Raw genomic sequence first — 12,809 nt, 5'->3', positions numbered from 1 at the left:
TAAATTTCGAGGTGACTATTTCACCGTATGTACATCACGCAGCCTGTTGTTATGATAAGGACAGTCGGTTCGGTTAGTTAGGAGAATGGGTATGCAAAAAGTTGATTTTAATTTTAAGGTTTTGTTGAAGTTAGATTTAGATTAGAAGATAGATTTAGATTTGGTTTAGGTAACTATATTATAACATTTTGTATAACAAAGTTTTTATTATAGGTGCTGTACACTTTCTCAATAATAGGAATAACCAAGAACATAAGCAATACTACTCGTTATAAGATGTCTATTGATTTACAATCACCATGGCTAGCTTAGACAACTCATCTGTTGATTTCAAGTATTTGCTCTACTAAGTCTGCTCGCTGGGAAAAGTGCGAGCTTATATACATGAGGAGATGGGAGATAAAATGTTCCACAAGAAAAACGCGGCGAGTCGTAGCAGGTGCAACGGGTAAAAACAAAGTTTAAACAATGGGAGATACATATACCTAATGCTGCCACATTGAAACATAGATAAATAATAATCAGTTTTAAGGTTAACAATGGGGCATTTCCATTAACAACTTCTTATCACAACGGATGCAGGAAAACAACCTGGCAACATACTAAAAGGAGTGTTCACACGAAGTTATTCAGAGTAAGTTTCCAAATATCAATCGACAGTTGAAGTGTTTATCAAAAAATAAATTCATAAACTTCAATCAATAACTAGAAGACACTTTTGGTCTTTTGCAAGAAATGATGTAATGGTATCTGATATGTGGTATGATAATGGTATTTTTCATAATCTGATACCTATAGGCAGTACGGGAATCTGAAAGCTAATTTCGCCTATACTTAAAAAACCACGTGATCCTCATATCCACTGATGCCATTGTAAGGGTCCACCGACACCAAGACGGTTGAGGTTAAGGTTAACGGTAGCCGCACTACAGTTTCAGCAAATACTTCTTGTTTTAATTGTGGTTTTGCAAACAAGAGGTCAATCTGACGAACAAGCGGAAACGAGTGTTGAAAAATATGACGTCACTGCGAACAAATGGACCAGAGTGAGTGGCATGAATGTCGCAAGAAGTTCCCACTCAGCTTGTGTCATACAAAGAAAGATATATGTGGTCGAAGGGTAAGTTACATTAATTTAAACGCGCGCCAATTTGCTTCTGTCATAGTTGTTTACAGTATTATTACAAACATTTTCACTTTTGTGTGTTGACTTTTGCTGACACCAGGACAAAAGTCCTCGAGTCGCAAATACTTTTCATATTGATTTCATGCATGATTGAACAGGGTCGGTAAAGAAGTTTTAAAGCTCATCGAATGTTATAATCCTGACAATGACAAGTGGACAGTTGTTTCTGGTGAAATAGACAAAGTTTTTCCATCATTCTGTTGTAGCTATATAATTTTAACTAAAATAAATCATTTTTTGTGGTGAATCTTCGTTGGCGAGAGTTATTTTGAGTGATTTTCTGATAACTAGTAAGTGTCAGACCTTTATATCGCATGTTGATTGCAGTCTACACGTTTATTCCTAACTGGTAATGTATTGAAATTTGGTTGTACATTAGGACGCTGTTTTTGGCTTGAAACTAATTTGTACTTTTGATATTGTGTCTTAATTCTGTGTGTGCTGTATTTTATTAACTTTGTTCCTAGCGTTGAATATAATTTTAGATGACATGTTTTGCGAAATACATGACCGTTGTCCTGATTTTCCTTTTCATCAGAAGTTCAGCATTTTAGCCTACAGTAATTGACAGAGTTGTTTTCTTCAACATAAACCCCTGAATATATTCACTATTAACTTAAAAGAGAGAGATGGCCGAGAACCGGAGGTTTCACTTTTTATCACAAATAGCAACTAGTTCATCGTAACAGCTGAACACATTATATTTTAGTAAAAATAACCAGCGCTCTTGGAATCGATTTTCTATAGTTTAAGCGTTAAGCCTTGTCTTGCTGTGTGTGATTTCAAAATATTTTGTTTGTGGGCGGAAGATCGGCTCGTCTGCTTCGAGTTAATGCATTTTTTCTGTAAACCTTGAACCCTTGGTGATTTTCAAAACTGCTTCAGTTCACAAGATTAAGCTCAATAAAAAAACGTCAGCTTTGCATAACAAACCAATATACAACAGTTAAGCTTTGGACCGTCAAGCATTTTAAATACTTCGAATACATCTTTTATTGAAAGACTATTATCATTATTATTACAAAAACAATGGAACACCTAGAAATGTTTTTAGTCAGTGTTTTCCGTGAAAGGGTCATAGCATGGTTCACTGCACAAAATCTCGCTGATTTCCTTCGCAAACTTCACATTCAAAGCTTCAAAACCATGTCCAAGTGCAGCTTTGATTATCCTTCGATCGTTACCAGGACCCACAATGTCCTCGATCTGCTGTAAATCGATCCAACCCGTTTGTGGCATAACAGGAAGCACATACACCTGATATGAATGAAGACGTTTGGTGACTTTTTCTTTTGATGCTGCAGAAGTTTTCATTGATATCATATTTTAGCGCAAAGTTATAACAGCTCCAATGTAATACAATTTATTGACTATGCCGCATTGAAATTGTTCCGTAAAAGTAGTTCATATCAATCGTAATAAACCTATAACAGCTGGACCACAGTTATGATAATAGACACTTCAGAGAAAGGTGAGCTAGAATAAACCATGGACAGGACGAGACTAGAGTTATTACAAAGTTTATCTTAACTGATATAAAAAAAAATTCTGCCTTTGGCAGGCAGTAGTAATAGCATCCGCATATTTTATCTTTAACGAAACAACGAGAATAAATAGAAGACAGAGAAGTAAATCTTAATTCCAACCAATGATCCCGTTTTTCGCAATCGTCTTGCAGGGATTGTTACGTCATCATGGGCGACGCCATCCGTTATCAGAAGAACAACATCCCTAGCTTCTGGTCGATTACCAACTTTCAATAGAACATCCACAGTATGATTGAGAGCGTTATCAGTTCCAGTACCTGCATAACGATATAAATAAAGTAGCTCAGTCGGTAATACCTGCTCATTTTGGTGATATTTTGCAATAATTATTGCAACAAAGTTTTGGTTGTAAATTATCTCTTTATTCGTGCAAAATGTTGAAAGCTACAATGTGGTTATACCGGATCCACCGTAAGGAATTCTGTCATAGGCTTCCAGAAATTCATTTTTGTTGTTTGGGTGGTCAGTAAGTAATATCTACCAAAGGTGATATAAAACAGCATTTGTTAGTTTATATAAATAAATGTTACCAAAAAATTGCATGAAACTTTGTCCATAATATTGTACATATTGGCTTGTCAACTTAATCTGACTTAGGCTACTGGACATGTTTTATGTTAAACTTAGTGGCAAAACGTATTCACTAGACTTAGAGACTACTGCAGCAGCGTATCAATAAGCTTACACCTGTGTGGTCGTGTCAGCAAATTTGTTGTATCTGAAAACCCCGTATTGAGCTGCGTTTTTTCCCGCTGTGAAATCGCTAAAAGTTTAAACAACAAATAAAAGAAACTTTTTAAAAAGAAAAAAAGCCAATAACTTACGATCAATCAAAACTACTGTATAGGCCATAGGATAGGGTATACATTTTTAAAATGACATAATGTGATAAAAGAGCGATGCAATTAAGACTGATGAAACGCTTACTTTAAAAAGCTTCTGACAAACTTTTTCATTTTCATCCAGTTTTCTTCACCTACGGATGAAGAAGAATCCATGACCACAATGAAATCCATCACCACGTTAGGAGGACAAGGCGCTGAAAAAGGGCCAAGCAATTCGAGGAAAAAGAAAAAGCAGATTAGAAAAAAAAATGTTTAGTTCACTGACGTGTGCAACAAGGCGTTGGTGAGCTCCAGGCACCGGATCTAGCGCATCTATTGCTCGAGGCGTCCTTAGGATATAAATCGTAGCCAGGTTCGCATCGGAAACTGCACACAGATCCTATCTTAAACTTTCTTGAGCAGACCATCTCTCCGTTCGTAATTTTAACTTGTTCCGGACAACTGATTGCTGAAAACAAGATCAGAATCGAGCAACCACGGTCTAAACAAGACCGGTATTCGTTTGGCTTGGTATTATAATCTTATTCTTGAACTGAGGGAAGTTTTTACACGACTTGAACTCGGCCACGATTCCTAACCGGTCGAGGCTCGGTTGCCGAGCAAGTGTTTGTGCGAGTTCTGATAAACACACTCATTTTCGTTTTTTGTTATTTATTTATTTTTATATCGTAAGCATAGATTGTCCGAATTTTAAAATGTTCATCATGACGATTATATTGAACAGAAGCAGGCGTCGGTAATGCCTAGCCTTGGGGCATTACAGCAGTAGCGCCACTATAAGCATTAAACACGGGCTGGCCTATCGGAATTCCATCGATCTAACCATTTTCCTATACCGAGTCACTTGTTCCCTAAACAAGTCACTTCAGCAATAAAGTTAAAGGGCTGATGTACTTACGTTTACAGTAAGGCACGGGAGACGTCCATGCCACGGTACCGTTGTTTCTGCCAGCGTCAGTACACAGAGTGTATTTATGTCCCACAAGCATGAAATTTTTACGGCATGTGTACCTAATTTCAAGTTTTTGTATCGATTTTGTTACTTTAGGGTCATTTAATGCTATACCTATAATCTAATGTTTTTTACTGATTCCCAACTACTGCTCGGATGATACAAACCAACTTACTCGCACCGACTCCTATGGCTCCTTCTTTCCGAGCAAGTCGCATTTCCGTTCTTCAGAAAGTTCATTTTATGTGAACATTTTAATATGATGCATTCAGGTTCCTTTTTGTCCCAAGTCAAGTTTCGCACTAAAATAACCGATTGTTACTCTCAATGGTTGATACTCAGTTGTAGGCTACAACATAACTTTTCGACTCCGAGAATTAGTTTGATCGTTTAGAATAAGTCCAAAAGCATTACAATAAAGTAATAAAAAATGAAAACAAATTACTATAGTGGGAATATGATGTAGTTTTATGCCTATACAAAGGTAAAAAGTGAGATTATTTTATTACTGTACTCACAGCATGTTGTCGTCGGCGACCCGGCCAAGAAATATCCATCATGACATTCAAATTTACATTTTGTTCCGGGATGTAGATTTCCCGTACATTGCATGTTGGCGTGATCCGGTACTTTTGGTCGCATCTTGCAAGTGGGTTTAGGTACTATAAGAAAGACAGGATTTTAAAATGTCATCATCAGAAATAAGTGTGAGTTGCACAATGAGAGACATTCTTGTTTACAAGTGGGATATACTCATATTTGTCTAATGGAGCTAGTGGTTTTTGTCATTTCACTTTTCCATCCATCTTGATTGATTGATTAATTAATTATTGATTGGTGAAAAAACAACGAATGTATTACAATTACATACATCATACGGTATATACAGTGTTTTGCGGTTTTCAGCAAAATTGTACCGTATTTTCAGTAAGTGACAAACGTGTCAGCACGTAGGCCCACTATCTAACAAAGTTTTATTAGTTGAATTGGTTTTTAACAAAAACTTACACCGTGGATCAAACTGTTTTATTTCATTCCAGCAAGCCAGGAGTTGAACATTACAAAGATCAGAGTCGCAGCAACAGGTGCATTTCGAGGTAGGAGATTTCAAATTGCATTGTATATGGAAAGCTGATCGAGTGTTCTGAAGCGAAGACACTTTGCTGAGTCGTCATAAAGCAATAAGGAAACCTACATAACTCACCCAGTTGTTGTTTCAGTTAGCTACAACTTAGGCTACGGGTCTTCTGCCAAAGGAAGGGCAGGTTTTGAAAATTCTGCATTACCCCTACTACATATGAACGATTTTTGAGAAAACTTTATTTGCACTTTGACACCACTCACCTGCACAACATTTAAATAGCAGGACTCCCTTTGTTTGCATCGTTTTTCTATGACGTAACCGTACTCTCCTTGTCTCACTTGATCTTCGCAGATTGACTGTAAACAAGAAAATTGTGAATTTTTGAAATGAAACTTCTTGATTGATACTTCTCCCTTCACCTCTGACGTAACTTGTAAGTTATAGTATAACATATAGGCTAGTTTGTAATATCTTGAAATGCTCGAAATCTGTTTATAAAATTTTGCCACTGACGTGATCGTCTTTACAGTGAACTATGCTTCCTGCCAGGAGACATTCTTTGTTGGTATGGGCGTCACTACATCCCCAACAGTTCAAACCTGTCGCAGAAAGATATTGGCCAAGTTTGAAAAGCAAAATCTTCTGGTAATATCTGCTTAATCTCATACAAAATTGTCATATTTATATTTCCACCTGAAATTCTTCTCCCATGAATCAACATCAACATGAAAATAGGCAAGAAAATGTATACACCCATTTTTATCTGCACCTTCTATACAATTCAACCATTGATTGCTGAAACAACTCTATCTTAACTGAACCTATAAAGCAAACTGACCTGACGTTTTGTCTCGAGCTTTGGGCATATTAGTTGCTCTACCTCCTCGTCATAGCGGTCATTTGCAAATGACCCTTGTTATTATTTTACAACTTTGAGCTAATTCAAAGTTTTTAAAAGAAGCGGTAAAATTTTATCACTCCTTGCTCTGTGTGGATTACCTTTCGTCGAAGCGTGATTGTGGTAGATTCGTTTTGTTTCTATTGTTTTACAACAGGTTGAACGGAACAAGTCACAAGCGCAAGAGAGTATTTCTCTAACATGGTATAGCTATGCAAATGAATGCCAGCATGTGAGGTAGCAGATTGTAGACGAGCACTTTGCCAAATTTTGTGATATTGAAAATTAAAAACATAAATATCAAAAGCATTTGAAATTGTTTCTGCAGCATGCGTGGAAAGTGCAGTTTGTCTTGCAATAAGTCATATTTTGTAGTGTCATGGAAACAATGATACATCATAGCGTTCTAGAAAATGTCTCGTTCTCGGAAATGTCTCTGTAAATGCATTGTATATGCGCATGTGCTGTGCATAGAATGAATTAAGTCTGATTTCAATAACATTAAAACTTCACAAAAAAGCAAAATTTTAAAACATTGTTGCGCTTAAATCGACCGTTGATTGAAGGTTTTATAAAAAAATTTGCCACGTTCAGTCACACACTCTTCATATCTAACTTACTTAAATATTTGATTGATACAAACAGCATCAATCAACTATGTAATACGGTATCTGTATATAATATAATAAGAAAATATCAACAATAAAAAATCATGCATTTACATAGAAGCCGATATATATTGCTAAATAGGTTTCTAAGAAATTTCAACATAAGAATAAAATGAGTTTGGATAATGAGGCCTTAAGTAAATAGAAGAAGACTAAACGTAAACACAGACAAGAATTGGACTTTACACATTGCATGCTTCTCATAAACTTCTCAAAAGCAATGAGGCCTAATAAAGAAACTTTTGTTCCAATGCATGTTGTTCAGACTCGATTGATTCTGAGTACAGTAGTACATAAAATAGGTGTAAAACACTTAAGTTGTTTGAAGTTGGTGGTTTACGATGTGTGATAATGCTTGCTATTTATAGTTTTCTCCATCGTTTAAACGTGGAATGTTATTTCATTTATAAAACAAAAATGTTCATAAACAAAGAATGTTTATCTATTTCTAACATTTAGTGATTAACATAATACAGTACAGCAAAGTGCATAGGCCTATATCGCTTGATTTTAAAAAACATCAACAATTAGTTGGTTTTTTAACTTTTCTTTATTAACAATGTAGAAGGCATATGTAAAAAAGTAACTTGCCGCTTTTTCCTTTTGCCTGTCACAAGCAAACTCCATTACAAAAGTTCTGTATTTCTTCACAATTTGTCCATTATGACCGATCACCTCTGCCACGTCCCGGTCTGCTTGGGGGACCTCGTCCGCCACCAAACGGGTCGGGCCTGTTGCTGTTGTTGCCGCTGGTAGGCCTCGATGGTTGACGACCATTATTCGTTGGCTTTTTCTCCTCACCTCCATTAGTTTCGGGGGTACGCTGACCTGTTTGGTTCTCTTCGCGTCCTGCGATTGTTGTTGGTGGACGGTTAGTTGGCGGATGGAGGCGTTTAGGTGGCAGCTGGCAACAAAACCGAACCCGGTAGTTTTTGCACTTTTTATCATCAGATTGTTGTCCATTTAAACAGAAGAGACCCAGACTCGGAGAGATGTATAACGTGTCACCTCCACTAATGTAAGGTTTTCGAGTTCCGGAAACTTGAGCTTGGATTGCGCTGGGAGTCGACTCGCATCCCAAGCTGTTCTCCTTAATTAACGTCTTCAATCTCTCGTCATCTCCGTAACTCCGCGTCGTATCTTGCCATTTAGTCCATTTGTGACCATGTTCACATTTTCCAATGGTATCTGTGCATATGAGAATGTAACTACATGCAACAAACACATTGAAACTATTGTAATATCAAGTAGCTTACTGAATACAAGTAAAAAGTTAATAATATCAAACAAGAATGGTTTGGTTTGTAGGCAATAGCAGTAATGTAACAACTCTGTGAACTCTGTAACAACTGTAACAACTTTGTGAACTCTGTAACAACTCTGTGAACAACTTCGTTACTTGTTATTTATACCAACTAGAAAGAGAACAGAACTTTATGTACCTGGACAACAAAATCTAACTTTGTAGTCGTTGCATCTTCCGTCACTTTGAAATGCACTGAGACACACAAGTCCAGAAGAAGGAACCAACTGAAGACTTTCGCCTCCAGCTAAGTACGGTTGGCCAGTAAGCAACTTTGCACCAACAGCCGTCGGAGAGCTACACACAGATCCTGGATTCTTTCTCCTTATTTCAGATAAGACTTCGAATTCTCCTGAGCGTTTTTTGGGATCGGACTCGTCAAAGTACTCGGACCAACCATGACGTAGTGGACACTCTCCAACGTAATCTAAAGAAAAATGACATAGCCTAGTTTTTATGAGAGAAACAGAGTAACAGCAACTACAACTTTAGGCCTATTACAAATTTTGACAAAACAAGTGTTGTGAAAAACAATGCTGTTGATATGTACAAAAAGTTTAAGATCATTGTAAAAGGTAGTGTTATTATCTTATTTGATCAACAAAAAATTTGTTGTGCAAGCGTAAAGCTCAGCAAATAAACTAATATTAAAGACTTGTTGAACATACCTGGACAACAAAATCTGACTCTGTAGTCTTGGCAAATACCGTTGCTTTGATCTCTGTTCAAACAACTTAGCCCTGTGGTTGGTGATAAATCCAGCAAATTGTTCCCACGACCATACGACTGGTTGCTTTGAGCCAACCTTGCTTGAATCCCGGACGGCGTGACGCAGATGTTGTTCCTGTAACGGGTCTGGATCGTGGAAAGCGACTCGACATCACCGAGACCTTCATTTGGGTTGTCCGTGTTGAACCACTCGGTCCAGTGGACGCTCCCTTGGCATTTTCCCACAACGTCACTTCCTGTTTTAATCATATTTAAATCACATAGTCCATAAAGGAACTGGTGCAACTGAAAATGTTCATCTGTTATTCTTAGTGATACTCACCCCCAGCGTATCTTGCGTTTGCTCGCTGGATTGGTCCTTTTAAGTTTGACCCGAACCTGGTGAGCTGGTCAAACCTGATCGCATAACATCCAGTCGGTTCTTCCCCAGTGTATCGCTCACATTCACTGTTAACAGCAGGTTGTTATAATTTTATTTATATTTTAATTGTCTCTCGATTTATGCTGTAACAAATGTATGAGAATAGAAGATTTGAATTACGTCTCATTATTGCAAGTTTTCAACTATTGCGTAATAATTTGATAGTGTAAAGCGTCTTGCTTCACATTACAAACTTATAAGAAACTTGCTGTCTATAACCTTCAACAACAAAAATGAAACGTATCACCTGCAGACTGTGTAGCTGTCCACGAAGTCAACCACAGTTGTGATGTTAAAACCTTCCTCCTCCGCTTCTCTTCTTGCTCTTCGTGGAAGAGGTGGTCGTCGAAGGGGTGGTGGTGGTTTTCGAAATCCTAAAGGGACGTCGCGAAGAAGCTGATTGCTGTAATCACGTCTTGCAAACTCCGGACATCGGGAATCATTACCACCACCAACAGGAGGAGGTGCTCCGGGAGGCGGGGGTAGACGACCAGGAAGTGGAGGGAGAGCTCCCGGAAGTGTTGCCGGTTGAGGTGGAGGTAGCTGTCGTTTCTTCCTGCTCGTTGTTTCTGCAGCAAAACTTTCGATTGAAGCAGATTTATTTATATTTTCTGTTTTTTTAATGACTAGTTTTTTTTCAATCCGTATTCATTTAATTTGATGTGCGTTCGATGAATAAGTTATACGAAAGCTTACATGCATGACTTTACATTTACCGCTTGTTTGCACAACATACGAAGTGTCGTTGGAATCCAAGGCGAACTGATTAATGCAATCTTTTAGGTAATCGCCCATTTGCTCAACCAGAAATTCATCTACCCTTGATAACCAGCAAAGTGTTTCATTGCTTTCTTCTTCCCTGTGAAAAGAAACACACCATAATCAGTTGGAAAACTTATGCAAAGAAAAATACGTCACAAGCATATTTATGTCATAGTAGGAACGTCAATTCTTTTGCAAGCATATCGTTGGTAGGCTTATATCTATTGTATAATTGGACAAAACAAACTGATACAGTAGGTGCTGTAGCTGTGTCATACAGCCTGAAGCCAAACATTGCGTACGAGTGGCAATTACCCAAAGCAATCTTCATTTTCGGAATAGTAAAACCAGTTAGAATCCACGATTGCCCAGTCTGTGACGCTGTACCAATCCATAGCAATAGCACTTGTAGAAGACATGCACGACGTGAAAAATGTGATCAATGCGTCGGCATCGTATCCTAACTCGTAACTGCTGCTGCTTTCATCAGCCTCTGTCTGTCTTCTTTTTCTAGCACCATGCTCGGGTGAGTGACAAGCTGTTAAAGATATTGAAGATATAATAAACTCTCAAAGTCGACTACAAAACATATGCACGACCTTTGTTTTGTCAGTAATGTTTGTAACTTGTAACTACTTTCGGCGTCAAGTAACAACGTATATGCTGACAATACCTCACCGTAGCTCACAGTATAAAGACTAAGCATTGGGAAGACATAACTTAAAACTTGGTGAAGAAAGTAAAGGCTTTATCTAAATAAATGCTTACCTTTCGACAAATGACTGAAAACTGTAGTCAAAAACAGCATTACTATTAATTGCATATTGATACACCGTTCCAATAGAGTATACCCAATATTTTATTGCTTATTTTACTATACCCAGTCTTCAAAATACGTAAAACTGAATTGCCGAAACAACGAATAGTCTTTTGAGGAAAATATATTCCCGAACTTTGTGCCTTGCCTACGTCTACGCCAAAGTGTTGCTTAAAACAAACTGACTTTTAACAAATGACCGTAAGATTTTCGCACCATTTGAAAATTGGTACAAACCTGGAAGCAATCATTAGATATATAGCCTGTTAAGGTTCGTCATATTTCGTATAAACACTTATTCAAACATACGATGCCGTATATTTGTGGGAGAATTATGACCTGCGGCTCTGTGCCAAAAGTTTGTTTTCATGAGTTACCGTGATATGACCACGTTTCCGCTATTGTGGTCTCGTATTTACCTTCGCAGCGATGACTAAGGCATTTTTAACTTTTTTCTCAGCTCAGAAAGCCCGTTAACGAAAGCCTTCCATTTTATTTTCGTAAAATTTAAAAAGCTTCACCGGAAATAATGCAACGCTTGTAGATATTACACAATGCAGAATATGATCTTGAGAAAAAAGTAATTCCATGAAATGAGCAAACGATTGACTTCTGCAACGACATGCAAATACAAGAATCATGTATATACATGACCGATGAAATAATTTCTTTTGAAGCGAGCGTCATGGCTACCATAGAAGTTAATGGACGATAATTAGAGCTTTGTAACTGGCAATACAAAACGAATTATTAGTGCAAATATAATTGATAGATTAAGATTCAACCATCAATCGTACAAAATATTCCGTATTTCTATGCTGTATTTTGCTACTTGCCATTTTTTTGTGAAATAATTAAACGAAAGATTTTCACACCCCCAGAGAGCAGTAAAACTTTGAAGGTATCTTTATTAGAATTGATGTGCATCATATTTTATAAACTCTCACATCCATAATCGTCAGCGTGACAATTCTGCGGCTTGTGCGAGCGCAGTTCATGGGCTTGCTATCGTAATCTATTTGGTCGGGATTTGACGATTCTTCCGCTATTATCTTGTCCAGTACTTTACTGTGATGACTTCTACTTATTAATCACGCACCAAGCTTAGAAAACTTGCTTTTATGGCAGACAAACCATCACGATCAACCAATTTCAAAATTTCCAACTTTATTCAAAGTCTGGAAACCTTTGAAAAGCTCAACCGGAATTTATGTAACGGTTGTTGATGACGTCAGATAAATCAAGCAAGGCATGATTTTTGTAAATATTCTTTTCCCAAAACATATTTAGGTAACTATTATAAAATGAGGTCAGCAAGTGAAGCTGTATAGTTCGCATAAAATAGTATTTAGGAAAGTACATGACAAACCTTTTGAAGATGTTTTAAAGTCTTAAACATGTTTTGAAATGCATTTTTTACGTCAATCCGCCGAAGTAGATTTGGTCCTAAAATATCTAGAAAAGACTCACAGTCTTAGCGAGCTACACCACGATTAGAGGCGTGGACGAAATTTTAATGCATACGCTTAATACCTGACCACTTATAGTTTAACAAACAATCTGGATAAAACACTAATAAAACACCCATTTTTGTAAC

General features: G+C 37.3%; 2 protein-coding genes across 3 annotated transcripts; both read right to left on the bottom strand.

Moving 5' to 3' along the window:
- Positions 1–2,169: 2,169 nt before the first annotated feature.
- LOC143471208 (E-selectin-like) lies at positions 2,170–7,028 on the bottom strand. 2 transcript variants are annotated; one of them, XM_076969604.1, is made up of 13 exons: positions 6,308–7,028; positions 6,128–6,213; positions 5,875–5,970; positions 5,539–5,674; positions 5,049–5,192; positions 4,706–4,832; positions 4,477–4,589; positions 3,844–4,059; positions 3,661–3,772; positions 3,421–3,496; positions 3,135–3,210; positions 2,833–2,990; positions 2,170–2,443 (listed from the first exon to the last, which is right to left on the bottom strand). In XM_076969604.1, the coding sequence occupies exons 1-13, from the start codon at positions 6,369–6,371 to the stop codon at positions 2,237–2,239; spliced, it is 1,611 nt and encodes a 536-aa protein (XP_076825719.1). In that variant the 5' UTR covers positions 6,372–7,028; the 3' UTR covers positions 2,170–2,236. The 2 variants fall into 2 exon arrangements, with proteins under 2 accessions (XP_076825719.1, XP_076825720.1); XM_076969605.1 differs by having other exon boundaries at positions 3,844–4,026.
- Positions 7,029–7,170: 142 nt separating this feature from the next.
- Positions 7,171–11,750, bottom strand: LOC143471207 (uncharacterized). Its single transcript, XM_076969603.1, has 8 exons — positions 11,164–11,750; positions 10,711–10,933; positions 10,350–10,492; positions 9,881–10,202; positions 9,535–9,659; positions 9,152–9,448; positions 8,623–8,910; positions 7,171–8,368 (listed from the first exon to the last, which is right to left on the bottom strand). The coding sequence occupies exons 1-8, from the start codon at positions 11,216–11,218 to the stop codon at positions 7,842–7,844; spliced, it is 1,980 nt and encodes a 659-aa protein (XP_076825718.1). The 5' UTR covers positions 11,219–11,750; the 3' UTR covers positions 7,171–7,841.
- Between the last annotated feature and the right edge of the window lie 1,059 nt (positions 11,751–12,809).

The sequence above is a fragment of the Clavelina lepadiformis genome, chromosome 9 (genome assembly GCF_947623445.1).
Source record: "Clavelina lepadiformis chromosome 9, kaClaLepa1.1, whole genome shotgun sequence".
NCBI classification, from domain to species: domain Eukaryota; kingdom Metazoa; phylum Chordata; class Ascidiacea; order Aplousobranchia; family Clavelinidae; genus Clavelina; species Clavelina lepadiformis.
Note: the sequence above shows the minus strand (reverse complement) of the source record. Positions and strands in the feature narration are given on the sequence as shown.